The 16,887-nt window shown below is 42.8% G+C and overlaps 1 protein-coding gene across 3 annotated transcripts in view; it reads left to right on the forward strand.

The window, feature by feature from the left end:
- Dock1 (dedicator of cytokinesis 1) overlaps nt 1-16,887 on the forward strand; it is a 516,033-nt gene that overhangs the window by 90,674 nt on the left and 408,472 nt on the right. For all 3 annotated transcript variants that reach the window (XM_013143418.3, XM_063244929.1, XM_003479612.5), the window contains exons 14-19: nt 3,275-3,399; nt 4,534-4,632; nt 5,518-5,590; nt 10,712-10,815; nt 11,189-11,372; nt 15,471-15,568. In XM_013143418.3, the coding sequence (XP_012998872.1) occupies nt 3,275-3,399; nt 4,534-4,632; nt 5,518-5,590; nt 10,712-10,815; nt 11,189-11,372; nt 15,471-15,568 (683 nt within the window). The remainder of the gene's footprint in view (nt 1-3,274; nt 3,400-4,533; nt 4,633-5,517; nt 5,591-10,711; nt 10,816-11,188; nt 11,373-15,470; nt 15,569-16,887) is intronic.

Raw genomic sequence — 16,887 nt, forward strand, 5'->3', positions numbered from 1 at the left:
AACCCCAGGGTTATAGAGTACTTCAGTGGGCGAGGCTGCGCCTAGGCTGGTGGGATGTGCACGTTGCTCCCTGTAGAATCAGCTTTCCCTCTACTATCATGTGGTTAGAAATGGACACCTAACAAACATACAAGAAGACATCTGATCAAAAGAGAAAACAAGGGTTGGAAAGTGAGCTGTCCAACATGAAGCCTGCCATTGCGTAGTAGAAGTTGTGGAAGATAATGCTTTAAATGCTCATGCTTGGTATCTGCTCAGTTAGTTAGGTTACCAAACTAATGTTGCTCTGACCCAGTCACAGATTTTAAGCTGAGTAAACTGATCAGTGGAGTTCTTGTTAACAGTAATCTCTCATGTATAATACTTTCCAGTTTCCAAACAATATTCATATTAGTAATCCCACTTGATCCTTAAATATTGGGGAAGCTAGTTGCTATTTATTTATTTGCTATTTATCATTTGTACACTTTTTGGTTTGTGAGTAATGTTCACATTAAGACTAAGTTAGTCCACATAAGTCATCTCGGGAGCCTATAAGTTGGTATTGAACTGATTCCTATCAAAGTTAGCCCACAGCCTGAAGTCACACAGACAATGAATGGTAGAAATGGGCTACGCTACATTATTAGCCACAGTCACATACAGCCTTCTTTTGCAGGCCTCTGCTGTGGTTTGGTGGCGGGGGGGAGCACACTGGAAGACTCACTGGCCTTATTTTCTTGAAACTCTGAGACACTGGGGCTGTCATTCCTTTCTTTTTTCTGGGCTCTTGTGGGCTGTTGATTATTCTGCTGGTGAATGTGCACTAGCCTTACCTGAAAAGGAAACGAAGGCCAGCCCGCCCCAATGAGACTCTGGGGTGGCTGTTGCTGCTGCTGCATCTATCCAGCCAATTAATTTAAGCCTGTTAACGAAAGTGGACTAATTTGTGGATTTTTTTCTTCGCATTTGGACTTGAATTACAAATTTATAGATGAAGCAATTGACACTGTGCATTAATCTGTGTGCTTTAGGATGTCCTCAGATTCTAAGGGGAAACCTAGAAAACTTCTGTCACACTGATGGAGTTTCCTTTTCAATTGATGGCCTCAGTAAGCCAGAGACTATTCCATTATCCCATGATAGATTCCTAAAGAACATGTACAGCTGCACGTTGTTTGAAGGTTCCACGTGGTGAGAGCCAGCGGAAGGTCCCTAAAAGGGATTCTGGCTGCAGTGAGTCAGCGCCATTTTTGTTGTCTGTGTAGTTGGGCTGTGGGCACCATAACACAGCGTGGGTAGTTTCAACCCCTCAACGTTAGCCCAGCAGAACCTGTGCATTGCCCTGTTTTGTCAGCTGGCCTTTGGAGAGGTGCCTCTTCCTTAGACTGGGAAAGCCTGTCCTGTTACCTTCATGACTTTTGCCTTCTTATGATTCCCCACTGTTTTTCTGGAGTCTTTCTGAAGGATCAAGGCAGAAAGCACATTTCTCCTTCCAGTTAGAAAGGTGACTGGCGTCCTCTACATTTTCTCTAGTTCCTTCCAAAATGTGAGCCCTGCAACACAAGGAAGCATTTTCTGAGGGCCTTTTGTGAATACCCATCTTGGAGTTTTACCTTTTCTAAGTGAGGTCTTACTTTGGGAATGACCCCAGAGAACCGATCTCCAGGTGAATACAGGAGTGAGACAGTGTTATTGTCCTGAGCCCCTGTTACCTCACTGGTTGATGACATCTTTGGAAAACTTCTGTAACTATTTTGATTATAGTTTTTGCGCTTTCATAGATTTTTTCAGACTGAGATATCATAAAATCTATATGGCTGCCTTTCCGATGAGGGTGTTTAATGGTGGTGGCCCAAGAGGTTAATCCAAGGTGACACTGCTTAGTAGCAGGTCTTGGATGGGCAGCCTTGCCTCCCACTGCCATTCTTTTTCACTTCTCTGGCGGGGAGCATCTGTGGCTGCAACCACATGTCTCTCCAGCAGTCATTGCTGTGGGAGCAACCCACTGGGACTATTATAATAATGACTTTTAAATGAAAGTGTAATTTAATAGTTGGATACATTAAAAGCCAAAATAAAAAAAGAGTAAAAAAATAGAAAAGAAAGAAAACGATAAAATAAGAATACAACAGGAAGTGTTTTCTTTAAGCAGTCCCTGTCCTTTAGACAGACTGGACCCCTTTGCTGCTCTTAATGGACCATTTCTGGTCCCCTGTGCAGAACAGGATCAGGCACAGGAAGGGACCAGAGGCAGATGGCAGATGAGCAGTCATTGGCCCAGTGATGCTTCTTCTAAATCACACTGCTAACGAAGCTTGCGAAGTTTTCCCAATTGGACCATTACCAGGGGCTTCGTATGTTCTTAGTAGGAAGAAACGTCTTGAGTCCATTTGTTGTAAGTTTTTCTCTGCAATTAAAGGCCCATCTTACTTTAAAATGCACAGGTCTCTTTTGCAGTCATCTTTGTGTAGTCCTTATTTAGGATCTTGACAGCAGCTTGCCAGAAGAGAAGGGCTGTGCAGAAAATTTCTCTTATGACCCATCCCTTGGCCATGATCCTAAGTTTGTGGTTTTCATTCTTAATCGGTTTTCAGTTCAACTCCTGAATCATGCATTTTTGAAAGTTCCAGAGGAGGCTGACACTGCTTGTTATCTGCTTGGCTGTGCCACTTTGAGGTGTGATATTCCTTGCTCCTGAGAACTCAGGTGACCACAGCCAGTATGTGACAAGGGATGATAATGTAGGTCGAGATGGGCTGTGAACACAGCCCCTCAGTGGTATTGTGGCCACGTTGAGCCTTCACTGATCTCAGAGGTGCTTAGAAATCTTCTGCCCACCTGAGGAACAAGCAGATGACTAGAGGGTTTGAATGATTCCTACTATTGTACAAATCTGAGGCTGATGATACTTGCTTTTGTTATGTCTCTAAATGCTGAGACTTTTGTAGAAAATACTTCGTAAACATGAAATGTAGTACCCAATTTATAATATTCAGTAGAATAGCTAATATACTAGATCGTGTTTTGTAAAATTTATGGTTATACTGTTTGCAGTCTTGCTGTTTGTATTCCCACTTTATATGTTCCACTTTTGTATCTTGAACAACTGTTTGTAAAAGGATAGTATGTAAACGTTAACTAGTGATTTCTTACTGTTTATTTTTTCTCTGAATGTATGTATTATTTCTATCCATTTTCGGTTTTGCTTAGTCTTTCTTTAAATGAAATTTAAAAAAAAATTATGGTTATAGTATGAGTAACGAATACTTTAAAGGTATAATTTTTCCCCCAGGTGATGTTCGAAATGATATCTATGTCACATTAGTTCAAGGAGATTTTGATAAAGGAAGCAAGACCACGGCAAAGAACGTCGAGGTGACGGTGTCTGTCTATGATGAGGATGGGAAACGACTTGAGGTATTTCTTGTTACAGAGTTATTCTGTAGGGTTGTCCAGATATCCACTGTTACGGAATACGGAATATCCTACAGGGACTGGGTAATTCTGTTTGTTGGGCCAGGCATGGGGTTTGGCTTTTCTGCAGCTTGCCTTGGCATCTCCTGTGTTTTGGTAACCAGATTACCTCCTGGGGTTTTGACAGTGTTCTCTTTTTGTTTTGAGACAGAGTCTTGCTGTGTAGTTCAGGCTGGCCTTGAACTTGTGGGAAGCTTCCTGCCTCAGCCTCCCAGGTGCTAGAATCATGGGGATGTACCACTGTACCTAACTACCTAAAGTGGTTTTTCAGGGTTCTTGTCAGGGAGCCTCATTTACTGGGTTCCAGCATCTAGGGGTCTAGCAGTCCTATTGGAAGTACACAAAGCAGTGTCATCACCATTTTAAGAGTGGAGAAATTGAGACTGGAAGACATTAGCTATTTGTTCAGGATCAGAGAATGAGAGTGAAAAGTAGACCTGTCCCACCACCCCACCTCTGCCCTGTGGTAACCAGCATTTGTTTCCTTTATGGTCACAGCGGTCAGCAGGGTCCCTCCGGGTGGGCCCAGAGACTGTGACTTCCTCTGTGCATGAATCACCAAGCACAGCAGGTGTCCCTTGGGGTGTGTCTGTGTCCTGTGGCTGGAGAGCAACAACTTAGTTTGTGCCTGGTCTCAGCTGTGAGGGTTGTGCTCCCTTCCTTCTGGGGGGCCGTGTCCACTGTCACTGCCCAGTCTGTTTCCCTGGAAGTGGGGCAGTACTCTCTTTGCTTCTGGGGTTTGATCAGTGTGACTTTGCTTCTGACAGTTCCAGTGGCTGACAGCTCTCTATCCTTGTATTCTAGACCCATGGAGTGAATCAGGCCACTGTCTGCAGACCCTGATGTTAAAGTGCTTGGGGAGGAGCAAGGACAGTGTTATCCCCACTCTCATAATTGTCGCAGCTCCAGTGTCTGAGGCCAGAGGCATAGGCTGGCTGTTGTAACAGAGCCATCCTTCTGTCACTGGGAGAACATTACTGTCTCCTCCTCTGGTTCAGGGAGTGAGTGTGGTGGGAGATGGATGCTGTGTCACGTCCTATGAGGTCTTATGTGAACTCTTTATGTCTTCTTTTAAAGCATGTGCTTTTCCCGGGTGCTGGTGATGAGGCGATTTCAGAGTACAAATCTGTGATTTATTACCAAGTGAAACAGCCACGCTGGTTTGAGACCGTGAAGGTATTGTTTGCATAGCCATTTTATCACCTAGGGTTGATTATGAAATGCTCATTTGTTTCCTAAGGAAATCTCTACCTCTTAGCCAGCTCAGAGGGCTGCGTGCTGCTGGTGCCATGCGGGCAGAGTGGCCTCCTAACAGTCAAGTCAAGGTTGCTAAGGAACCACGTTGTCATTTCTTGGAATGCATTTACCCTCATCTCTTTTTGGACATAAAAATAGGACTTTCATGGAGGCAAATGACAGAGTCTTTTGAAGATAGTTATTGTCTTTCTTTTTCCACGTCTGTTTTATGTGTGACATGCTGCCTTACACTAAATGGGAAAAATGGGCATTTCAGTCTATGGAGCTTATTGCTGGGGGCATGGATGCTATGTGTAGGGCATCGATACTGTGCATTTCCATAGTACAGCAGGCTCACAGCTCCCATCAGCCCACTACCAACAGTTTGAATATTGGAAAAGTAGCCCAGGGGTTGTTCTGGAATAACAGAAGTTAGAAGTGAGAATTAGGGAAAATCTTTGCATGTATGAGGTCTCTTTCTTTTAAGATACTGTGACAACAAGACTTTCTTGGTGCAACTCTGTTGGGTGTATAGACACCTTTGTGTTAGCCCTAAAAAGGAAGACAGGCACTTTTAAAACAGAATTTTACAGTAAAAATTAGAACATTATAAAACAAAAGTCCAGCTGTCTAGTCAAGTTATTTTTGTGTCCTTTTAATTGAATTTCAAAAGACATTTTGCCTTTGGAAAAAACATGGAGAGGATTAGATATACAGTATTTCCACTACTGCAGCATAGAAATATTTACAGTTGTACGTGAGGAAAGCTGTTCCTGTGAGAAGGTGTTAGGCACAGTGCTGTACCTTTTTTTTTGGTTCTTCCAGGTGGCCATCCCCATCGAGGATGTTAACCGCAGTCACCTCCGGTTCACCTTCCGCCACAGATCGTCGCAGGACTGTGAGTAATGAAACACTTTTTCCCATGTGGTTTCTTCAAGTGAGAAAACTAATGAAAGGCTCAGGAGGCCACTCTGTTCTGGATCACTTCAGGGCTCTCTGTTGCCCACAGTGAGCTCTCAAGATCTCTGCACCTGGCCCTTTCTACCTTTACCCAATCCTGGAAATGTCATCAGACAGGTCTTGGGAGGGCTTCCTTTTTTTTTCTTGCCCTCCTCTGATAAGGTGCCACTGCTTCATATTCTTCTTTTGCCTTCCACTTTTTTTCTTTTCATACAGGAGATGAAAGCTGGATCCTGGCATATGCTAGGCAGGTGCTTTTCATCTACTGAGTACATTCTCCCCAGATGTGTCTTTTTTAATGACTTATACTATTCTGTCCATCAGAAAAGTTGTTGAGAAATAACCAGTTTATTTTTAAATTTGCACTGGAGACCTTGAAAGTTTTCTGCTTTGCTTAGTGGCCATGGAGCCGGAAGCTTGAACAGAGCTTTCCTCTGGATGTTGGTACGTGATTGACTATGATGGCAAAAGTTGAGGAAGAAACTGGTGTTTTAAATCACTTATCTTTGAAACAGAACTTGTTGTTGATTAACTTTGTCCCATCACGTTTGTTGAATGAATTGCTTGATCAGGGTGTAGCCTTATGCTAGACATGAGGGTAGTACAGATAGAAGACATAATTTGTGTCTTTATTGATCTGTCTCCTTTTGGCAGTGGCTCATATTTGGGAAAATAAGTGACAGTAAGAGCTGGCTACAGTTGTGTGTGTTATAGGGAATCGTTAATAAATGTTGGCTTGTGTAGTTGTACGTGTCCCTGATGACACAGTAGGGGTCACGAGTGGGTAGTCAGTCTTTGGCTCTGTGTCTCCCCTCAAGGATGCCTAAAAGTAAGATTTTTCTAATCATCTCTTAAAGGTATGAATATGTTCTCCCTCTGAAACACAGTACCTGGCTCAGTAGAAGCCTATTGCCTTGTTGAGGTGCCCATCTTCTGTTTCCAGGGTCCTGGGCCCTCCATATGGTGTGCTTTTTCTGGAGAGGGGTACAAGAGAGCAGTCTGGGAGTGAACCTGAGCAAGTGTGGTATTGAGAGCATGTCAACTGTTATAGAGCCTCATAGAAGCCTGGAACTGCTGTTTCTCAGAAGAGCGGGAGGGGCTGTGTATGAGGTCTGCAGAGCCCGGTGCCCCCTGTGATCAGCTGGGAGATGTGTACATACGTGCTAAGGCCAGGAGGCAATGAAGCAAGAGTTCTAGGGCCCAGGGTGGCGGGATGTGTGTATGTGTAGAGGGAGATGAAGAGTGGCAGCCCTCTGAATCATCTTTCCCTGCCTCATCTCATTGCAGCAGTGTGAGCAGGTCAGGGATCCAGTTAAAAAGGCATTAGGGGTCACTTGAAGTGGGAGGAAAAGGGTGTAAAGACTAGCTGCATGAGCAGGTGGTGCCCCACCGTTGCGTATTCATCTTAGGGCCAAGTTCAGGCACCAGCTGCAGATCAGGATCTGTTCAATACACGTGGCATCCTTGATGGCTGAGGCTGCAGGATAATAGTAACTGTCCACAAATACTAGCTAATGTTCCCAGTGTTCTTGTGTGCCTGACAGGAAAATTTTGCTGTATTACTTGGATTCAGCCTGGCACGAGCAGCCTGCATGGTATTGCTGTTATTAGCATGTCTTCTTGTGTTACATGAGAAACTGGCACTAAGAGACCCCATGTCAGTGGCTTGAAATAGTGGTGCTTTGGTATAGACCTGGAGGCCTGTGCTTGAGCCTAATAATCCAGTGTCTTGGGAAATGACATGGCCACTTTTTTTACCTGACTTTCTTTAGCACTTGTTATGTACACAACAAGTGACTCGGTCCATTTCTTTTGCAGAGTTGAGGGCTGAGTGGAGGTATGAGGTTAGTTTGTAGCAATCAAGGAGGAAGTGACAGCCAAGCGTTTGACTTGAAGTGGGCAGAAATGGAGTGTGAGTAGATTGGGGTCAGGTGAATGGGGTGCCTCAGGACACAGGTGTGTTCTCAGCCAAGGTATGGGGGAGAGGTGGTTTTCACAGGATATACAACTTGGGCAAGGTGGGAAGGCTACTCTGATTGAGCTCAGGCTCCTGTGCATACCTCACCCTGAGACAGTGGGAGAGGAGGGACTCCCAGGTCCAGCGAGGAAGGAGGGAGGGGACAAAGTTCAAGAGTCTCAAGAAGATTGTCAAAATCATATGCTCTCTTTCTAGCAAGCTCATTTTCTGTAATTAATAAATTACTCTGGGGCAGAGGGATATCTTCTCTAGCATTTTAATTTCCAAAATCCTTGTTTTTCTTGTCAGTTTTAAGTGCTCATTATAGACAAGATGCTATCACCCAACATACCAAGGCATATTTGCATAATTAATGAAGTCTCCAAGGCCACAGCTTGTGGGGGTTTGGAAACATGCTGAGCATGGCAAATGTGATGCTGACAATGAGGTCTTGGGATTGCTGGTAGTGTTTGAGGGCCTCTCCAGCCAGGCCTGTGTGCAGCTAGTCTGGGCTGGGGACTGTGGGAAAGCACTGAAGCCATATTGGCTTCCAGTAGCCAAATCCAAGTTTCTTTTTTCCAAGCAAAAGCCAGCTAAGGGAAGGAGTGAGGGGATTTCTCACACCCTAGTCTGTTATTGGGTAGGAGAATTCGGTGCTGATGTGGTGACATGATACCTACCAGCTGGCACCTTGGTGGCAATCTAGATGCAGCAGTTCCTGTGTTATGTGAACGTCAGTAGACTCCAGTTCTGGTTTTGGTCTGGAACTGAGTCTCCATAGATGGCAGTGGGCTTAGCTGGGTGGACCCTGGGGAATGGACAGCCCTGGCCGTTCTTCCAGAATGCCATGGTTTGTAGACAAACTATCTGCCTGTAGTGACCACTAGGAAGGCTGTGATGTAGAGATGCAGAATGTCAACAAGAGGTGCCCTTTTCTTAACGTTGCTTCATAGCAGGCTCAGTGGAAGTCATCTTCTAATAGGTGCCAACCTGTGTCTTCCAGATGCAGGCTTCTTTCAGGAGTGCCTTCTTTCAGGGGTGTCTTCAAGTCAACACAAGTTTAAGAGAGGTGTTCTTTGCCATTTGTGCACTGAAACAGTGTATTTGTTTTGGTACCCTTCTATTTTTTAGATTTCTGGTTGCATATATTATTTATTTAGTATTTAGTATTAAGGATTGAACACGGAGCCTCTGCTACTAAGCTACATTCCCTAATCATATATTTTATTTCTATCCTCTCTTGATTTTTGTTTGGTTGATCAAATATTCAACTAATTAATTAGCTGGCATTTATCGAGCACCTACTATTTCCTTGAACTACAGTGGAAAGATAGATGAGGTATGGCATCTTATGCAGTAGGGTCTTAGAATGATTATTTTGAATTCTTGACAGAGCGTGGTTGCATGGTTCTTCCTTGTCTGACCTCAGTCCTTTCATTGCTAAGCAATGAAGGAACTGAATGTAAATACTTTAAAATGAATATATACTTAAAATGTATTTTTTTTAGCTCCAAAATTAAATGCTTCTGGGCTGGACTTAGGTGGAAGTTAAGGAAATGGTGGCAAACAATTTCTTCAGTCCAGTTTTTTTTTTTTTTTTTTTTTTCTGTCCCCACCTGCTTAGCTGTCACTGCCTCATTCAGTAGCCATGTTTCTATCCTCAGATAAGCTGCCCTCTTGCCCACCCCCAGTTAGGACTATCTATCTCTCTTCCTGGAACATTTACATCTTAGCTCATGTGACATTTGCTTTCTCAAACAGAGCACCCTCTAAAGAGGGTGCACTCTACTGCATAAGATGCCATACCTCATCTATCTTTCCATTGTAGTTCAAGGAAATAGTAGGTGCTCGATAAATGCCAGCTAATTAATTGGTTGAATAATTGATCAACCAAACAAAAATCAAGAGAGGATAGAAATAAAATATATGATTAGGGAATGTAGCTTAGTAGCAGAGGCTCCGTGTTCAATCCTTAATACTAAATACTAAGTAAATAATATATGCAACCAGAAATCTAAAAAATAGAAGGGCATAGAAGGGTACCAAAACAAAACATCATTTTGTTTTCTTTATGACCTCAGGGAATGTATTTTGTTCTTAACCCTTTCCCTAACTAGCCTGAATATTTGTTTGTTCATGGCCCTGAAATTACTACATTGCCCAGCTGGCCTCGAACTCAGGTCTTTTTGCTTCAGCCTCCTCATTGCTGGGGTTACAGGCGTGAGCCATTGTGCAGAGCCACAAGTAGCCGTTGCATGTTAGGTACAGTTTATACACTGGAAAATAGCAGTAAAAAATTGTGGGCCAGATCCTCCTTCTCTTCTACAGTACAACCAGTTTCTCTCTCTTTCTCTCTCTCTCACACACACTCACACATACACACACACATGCACGCACACACACAGATACACACACCTGTCAGTGATAAGGATTTTAAAGAAAAGTCAGTCATGTGAGAGGAAAAGGTCTGACGTGCTGCTAATGTAATGTTTTAGTTGTGGTATGAAGGAAGGTCATGAGCCTTGAATTATAGATCCTGGAAGATGAACTTCCTTGCTAAAGGAAAGAAAATTTCACAGTCAAATCTTTTGTCCATCTGTGATTTATATGCAGTGTGGGGTCGGAATGTATTTTCTTTTACTATTTTGTGAACAGTTTTCCTTCCTTGCATCTGTCACTTCCCATGGCACTGGGTCTCTAGGTGCTGTTTGTCCCTCTGCTGTGTGTGTCTGTTAAAGCCACACTGTCTTAATTATTGCCACTTCATATTTACTCTTGGATTCTGGTATTGTGTGCTTCCTTGCCCCTTCTTCTGCAAAATCTCCTTCATCGTATTCTGGAATCAGTATTGAAGGTTCAAGGACAACCTCTTCCATGAGATTTGCACTGGGATTGCTTTGAGTTTATGGATTAATTTGTGTGTAGCAGGTCTTGCAATAAAAGTCTTTCTGTTGGTGATTGTGGTCCACTTCTCCATATCTTTCACCTGAATATAACATGTCAACACAATTTCATAATATTTTTCATAAATCTTTCGTAGCATTTTGAAATGCTATTTTGTTTTGACCATAGTTATAGGTGATTATTGATTTTTTATTACAGCTAAGGATAAATCTGAAAAAATATTTGCACTCGCATTTGTGAAGCTAATGAGGTACGATGGGACGACTCTGAGAGATGGAGAACACGATCTGATTGTCTACAAGGTATGTGTGTCGCTCTTGTGATACTGTGGACATTGACTATTTCAAACCCTTCTGGGCTTCTTGACTGAGCTGCCATTTCCCATGATTGTGAGGAAGTGGCTTGGTAGCTACATTTAAGTATGTAAATGAGGATTTATGATGACCAGCCTTTTTGTTGTCCCTTGTGAGATGATAGGCAATAGCATTTTATTTGCTATATGAAAAGCTGTAAATAGGAGCGAATCTTTAGGAATAAGGGTAGTCATTAAAATACATCACAAAGTAAAAATAAAAAACAAATATGATGGTCAAAAGGAGTATGAATAACAAGTCGTGGAAAAAGGATGTGACTGTTTGTGATGCTCTTTGATATACTGCATAACCAAACCCACAGGCTGAAGCCAAGAAGCTGGAAGATGCAACCACGTACTTGAGTCTGCCTTCAACAAAAGCCGAGTTGGAAGAAAAAGGCCACTCAGCCACAGGCAAGAGCATGCATAGTCTTGGAAGCTGCACCATCAGCAAAGACTCCTTCCAGATATCAACGCTGGTGTGCTCCACCAAACTGACCCAGAACGGTGAGTTTAGAGTAGAAACACGCTCACCTTTGCAGTTCTACCTCAGTTCTACCTTTTCAAGTTGCTTTTGATTGCGGTGGGAGAATTTTCTGTAGGTGCGTGTGCTTCATCTGCTGTGTCCCTCAGTAATGACTTGGACTGATACATTAGGGAGAAGGAGGTGGGATCCATCATAATTTACAGTTCATTCTTCTGTTTGGTCTAAGGGTTAATTTTACAGGGAGACAAAACAGTAAAGACTCCTTCAGTTGCTTTATGACCAGAGGAATTGGTGTGACATAAGGGAAAATGCATGGAATTTGGAGTCTGTAATAATGACCTGGGATTGAACTCTGACCTTTTGTGAACCCTGGAAATGACCTTAAAAGAGAGTCCTCTGAACGTTATTTTCCTCATCTTGACTTGCCAGCTTCCACAGCTTTCCAAGTGTAGGATGTGAAACATTATCTCTTTGTGTCTTCTTCTCCTGTCTCAACTTCTTATGGAGATAATTGTCACCTACCTTTCTTTTGAAAGGTCGGTTTGCATGATATTTTCTAGGCCCCGTGGCAGTGTGAGATAAGACACCATCTGCTGACTCACGCAGACAAAGTTTAGACTAGCCTAGTAGATCACTCATTATCTGCGCCTGGTCCTGCCCTGGCTGTGGTGGGCGGGCTGCTCATTTACCATTACTTGCAACCTCCAGAGTGACATGATCCACCTACACTTCTTTTTATTCAGGGCACACAGGTATTATTGCTGTCACTCCATCTGAAGGAGACAGTGTCTCCTCTGCACAAATCTTTCATTTAAAAACCGTATCCTCCTAATGTGACCATATCACAGCTGTGCAGAGTGACTTTATATTCTCTTGAAACGGAGCTTGAAAATCCAGTTTTTTCTTCCTAACTACCTGATATGGATTGTGATTATTAATGCCTGTCACTATCAAGCATTGCATCTTGGAGGGTTGCCTGCCAGTTATGAAGGTAGTTTTGGGTTGGCCAAGGGATAAGCATCCTTTAGGCTTTGACAGTATAAACAGAGAATGAAAGGAAGCTCATCATTTGGAAGCCTTCACAATACAGTTGAAGTGTTGGGTGTCCCTCAGGTTTGGGCATGTCAACTCAGTGTCATATGTTTTTCAAACTTTCTGAGCCAGCCAGGGTTTTTTCTCTCTTGTTCACAGATATACAAGATAAGAATACTTTCTTGTCACTGACCTTGTACATAAACTGCTTCATGTGTGGGGCATTTAAGTCCCTCAGATGCTTTAAGGTCATTTAGAGTTAGGTGGGTACAAATGCTTTAAGGCCATTTATATACATTTCTGTCCTGTTAGCTTTGTTAGCATGTTTTGCCTGGAGCATCTGTGAAGTGTGCTAGCTTGTAGCTGTGTTGTAATCCCCATGAGCACAGGAAAAGCCTTCCCTGGGGACCTGGATCTGTGTAAGTTGTGGGAGAGGGATGGAGATTACACAGGGAACTTGGAAATTTGTCGCTTAGGGAATGGGTCATCAGTGGTGCAGCCCGTAGCTTGGGACTGGGTTATAGAAGGCACGTCACAAATGTTACTTTCTGCTTGGAGCCCTGGTAGTTTCCATGTGCCTGACATAGTGCAGCTTTGGGCCTCATTTCACCAGGAAAGGGTGACATCTCCAGATGGGTTGGCATCTCAGATATGTGGGATTTTGTTTTTCAATAGCTGCTGAACAAATGCATTGTTTCTGTTTCCATTATGTAGGAGGTCATAGGCTTGCACATGGGTCATGTGCCCAAAGCATACTTTGATATCATTATCTGGAACTTGAGCCTACTTCCCCTTTAAAAACACAGTGTCTGAATAGCACATATGACCCACATATCCCTGGAAAGAGAATTAAACCAGGAATGACCCCAGATGGTATTGATCTTCCTCTCATTTTCTAGCTCCTAGAACCTCATTGATCCCTGGGTGATTCCTCGCTAGAACCCTGGGGAAGAGCACCCTGGTTTCAGCAGCAGCTGTTGCCGGGCAACAAGGAAATTCTAATGTGTTGCACCTCTTTAGACCACAGGAGGAAATTGCTAGGCTTTCATTTGATACCAGTAGTGCTGCCCCTTTTGGGGCTGGTCGCATGTTAGGTTACAAGACACAGCTGTCTCATTGGAATTAAATGATTGAGTACCACATTCTCATTTGAAAGAGTCATTTTTCCAAAATCATGATTTGCTACGGCAAAGTTGCATTACTTAGTGAAAAGTGGTGGCTGAATTATTCATTGAGGTTTGTATTAAATATTTCTGCCCTGAGCATCATGCTGGATGCCATGGGGTATATGATATGTGATTCCTCTTTTCATTTAGCTCACCATAGAATGAGAGGGAAAGGGGTCCTGAAATAGAAAATAATCACGGTCCTGATAAGTCCCCAGGAATAAGGAGAGAGCTTGTCTGACGTGGCTGGCCCTGTAGGGCTAGACAAACAGTTTTCTTCAAACACACTCCTCCTTCTCCAGGGTGTTCTACTAATCTGCCCAGCTGAACTTTGACTCAAATTTTCAATATACAGCTAAATTTTAGCTCAGTCATACCTTAGTGCTACCAACTTTGCCTGAATGGAATCCTGATTATGAGTTGATCTCCATCTAAGAAGCACTGAAGGCTGAGGCTGTAGCTCAGTGGTGGAGCACTTGCTTCACTTACTCAGGGGCCTGGACTCAATCCTCTCTACCACGGCAAAGGGAAGAAAAATTACAACTTAAAAGTTGAAAGCTCTGTTAGTCTCTTGGGATGAAGAGGCTGTTGGAAAAGGATGTGACCTTTCTCAGTATTTTACTTTCATTTAGAAATTAAAACATGTCACACTTAATAAGTGCATTTTTAAATTTTAGATTACCTCTCTGAATAGATTAATTTGTTAATATTTTGGGCTAGGGATTGTGCTGTGTTCCCTCAGATATACAACATTATGCCCGTTGTTTAGATGAGAAAACTGAGGTGAAATTAGCTTGCAGAAGGTATTATAGTTGCTGTGTGACTCAGCTGGCATTTTACTCACACTTCAAGTATTCCATAGTACTTGTGAGTGCTGCTCCCTCTTTGTTTTATCAGTCATATTTGGGTGAGGTCAAATTAATGAAAATGTCACATATTCAGGTGTTCACTACACATGTTCCTTTTGTATGGTTTGATCCTGAGATTGTAGTGGGTGTCTCTGTCCATTGAAATCCTACGACAGCCATGGTAATATTTTTCTTTTCAGCGGTAACTAAGGGTGGTGCTGTTTTAATGGTGATAATTTCTGTAGCTGAAATTAGTTCCAGGTGAATTTAAATAGCAGATTAGATGCACTTTGCTAATGGCATTTTTCAAATAATGGGATATTAATATAATTTCAAGGGAAAATGTGTAGGCACATGTATGCTCCTAGAGAGAGCTTGGGTTCTGTCTTCCCACTTTAAAAAACATCTTTATGTCTTTAACAAAAATCCTTCAAATTATTAAAAAATGCCTTAAGCCTTTAAAACCTAGTATGTTTGATCTTCCGTTTTTCTGTTAAAAAAAAAAATTCAGCAAACAAAAACAAGCACAAGAACTATCAACAGCCGGAGGAGGGAAGCAGGTAGCTCCGTACAAGCAGGGTCACAGTTGTGCAAGGTGATTGTGACTCCGAGGGCTGCCATAGCACACTCACGTGGCAGTTTCAGTACTTGAATTTATGTTAATTGATGCATGTTATTTTATATAAAAAAGGAGACTCATTTTTGGACTTGAAAAACTCACCTCATAGAAGGTGCTAGGGTGGCACGTTGTGGGAGGATGGCCATCTTTTAGTTCTCTGGGTGTCAGCATCTGCTTCTGGTAGATGGGAAGACCAGCCTTTTTTTTAAGGTACCCAGATGGAGTTTTAAAGCTTCTACATGAAAGTCATTTCATGGTAAATGTAGTTGAGGATCATGAATTCAACCACAATAAATGCTAAGTATGTTGCCACCAAGTAATTAAATATTTAACAGGTGAACTTTTGAAAAAGCGTTGATTTTTCATTTCAGAAAACTTACAGTGAAGCTCACATAATGTATGAATAAAAGAGTGCTCTTGTTGGGGGAGGATCTGACCGTGTTCTGTTTGCAGTGGACCTGCTGGGGCTTCTGAAGTGGCGATCTAACACCAGCTTGTTGCAGCCAAACCTGAGGCAGCTGATGAAAGTTGATGGAGGAGAAGTGGTGAAGGTAACAGACCTCTGAGGGACACTCTGTCTTGTCTTGTCCTGTTGTGCCCTGTCCTTTTCCCTCTGCTCCTCTCCTCTTTTCTCTTACTTCTTTTCTTATAGTTATTGACAGATGCAGGCACTGACCCTAAAGTACAGGTTTCTAGTTCTGCTGCCTTTGGCACATCGTGACATGCAACTCTAAATGAATAGAGTATCACTGGGTTGTGGTCTGGAGGGCCATCTCGTTGGCTGCAGAGAAGCGGACTTTGGAGCTAACGTGGTCTCGAATTGTATTTCCTCATCTGATGGGTCCTTGCTGCAGCAGTCACAACAGCTAAATGGGCCTCACTTTTTTCCCATTGAAAGAAGAAGGCAGCACTCAGTGCCTTTGTCACAGGTTGCTGTCAGGGCTGGAGGAGATGTGAGTCTCGGATCTGGCATGTGGAAGATGTCCTGTGTATGGCAGGCTGGCTGACTGGTGATCATTGGTCTTACCCTCATCCTTATCATCAGCCGTGGCTTGTGACTCAGTAAGAGCCTTGGAGAGCTGTGTGTGTGGTAGCAGTGTCACAGCACCGAGAGTCTTGTCGTGGTCACTTTTTTCCTATATGATTTTGAATGTATTTTGTAGGCACCCACATGGGCTCTGTGGACATGTCAGCTGATACTAGCCCTTTTTGCTTAGCACCCACTAAGAGACTGGGCAGTGAGACTAGGACGATCTGAGATCCCTTGGGGCACGAAGGTTCTGCAATTCTGTGTTCTTTCATTTTTTGTTTTATGTTTTTCCCCTAGCATTGGGCTCTCCTTTTTCCTTATGGATCATACAGTGTGCTTTATTGATTTTCCTTGTACATAGGGACATGCATGATGATTGTCACTGTATTTCATGTGCATGCACCAGGGACACTAAGCAGGCCACTGTCATGCAGTGCTTTATAAGCAAGATCTCTGCAGCCTGATTTGTATGGTGCCTGTGCACATCCTCACCTTCTGTGAGAAGTACTTGCAAAAAGAGACTGCCTTATCTCTGTAAAATTAATTACTTAAAATGGCTGTAATTAACCAGCAATGTACTTAACTTCAGTGTGAATTAATTTAGTTGCACTACTTTCCTAAATTCGTTATATAACCATTCAAACATATCCTCACTCATCTTAAAATTTTAATCATCTTTTCAGTCCTGGTCTTCTACAAATGACTTAGATAGTGTTAATTGCCTTTACACTTCACAGGATTTCTGGAAATTCCCCAGTTCAGATGAAAACTGGATGAATAAATGAACATACTTTAGAAGATACACAGTTAATGAAATTTTGTGCTTTTTCATTTTAAGGT

The sequence above is a fragment of the Cavia porcellus genome, unplaced genomic scaffold (genome assembly GCF_034190915.1).
Source record: "Cavia porcellus strain 051 isolate PalLab524CR breed Dunkin Hartley unplaced genomic scaffold, mCavPor4.1 scaffold_2, whole genome shotgun sequence".
Taxonomy (NCBI): domain Eukaryota; kingdom Metazoa; phylum Chordata; class Mammalia; order Rodentia; family Caviidae; genus Cavia; species Cavia porcellus.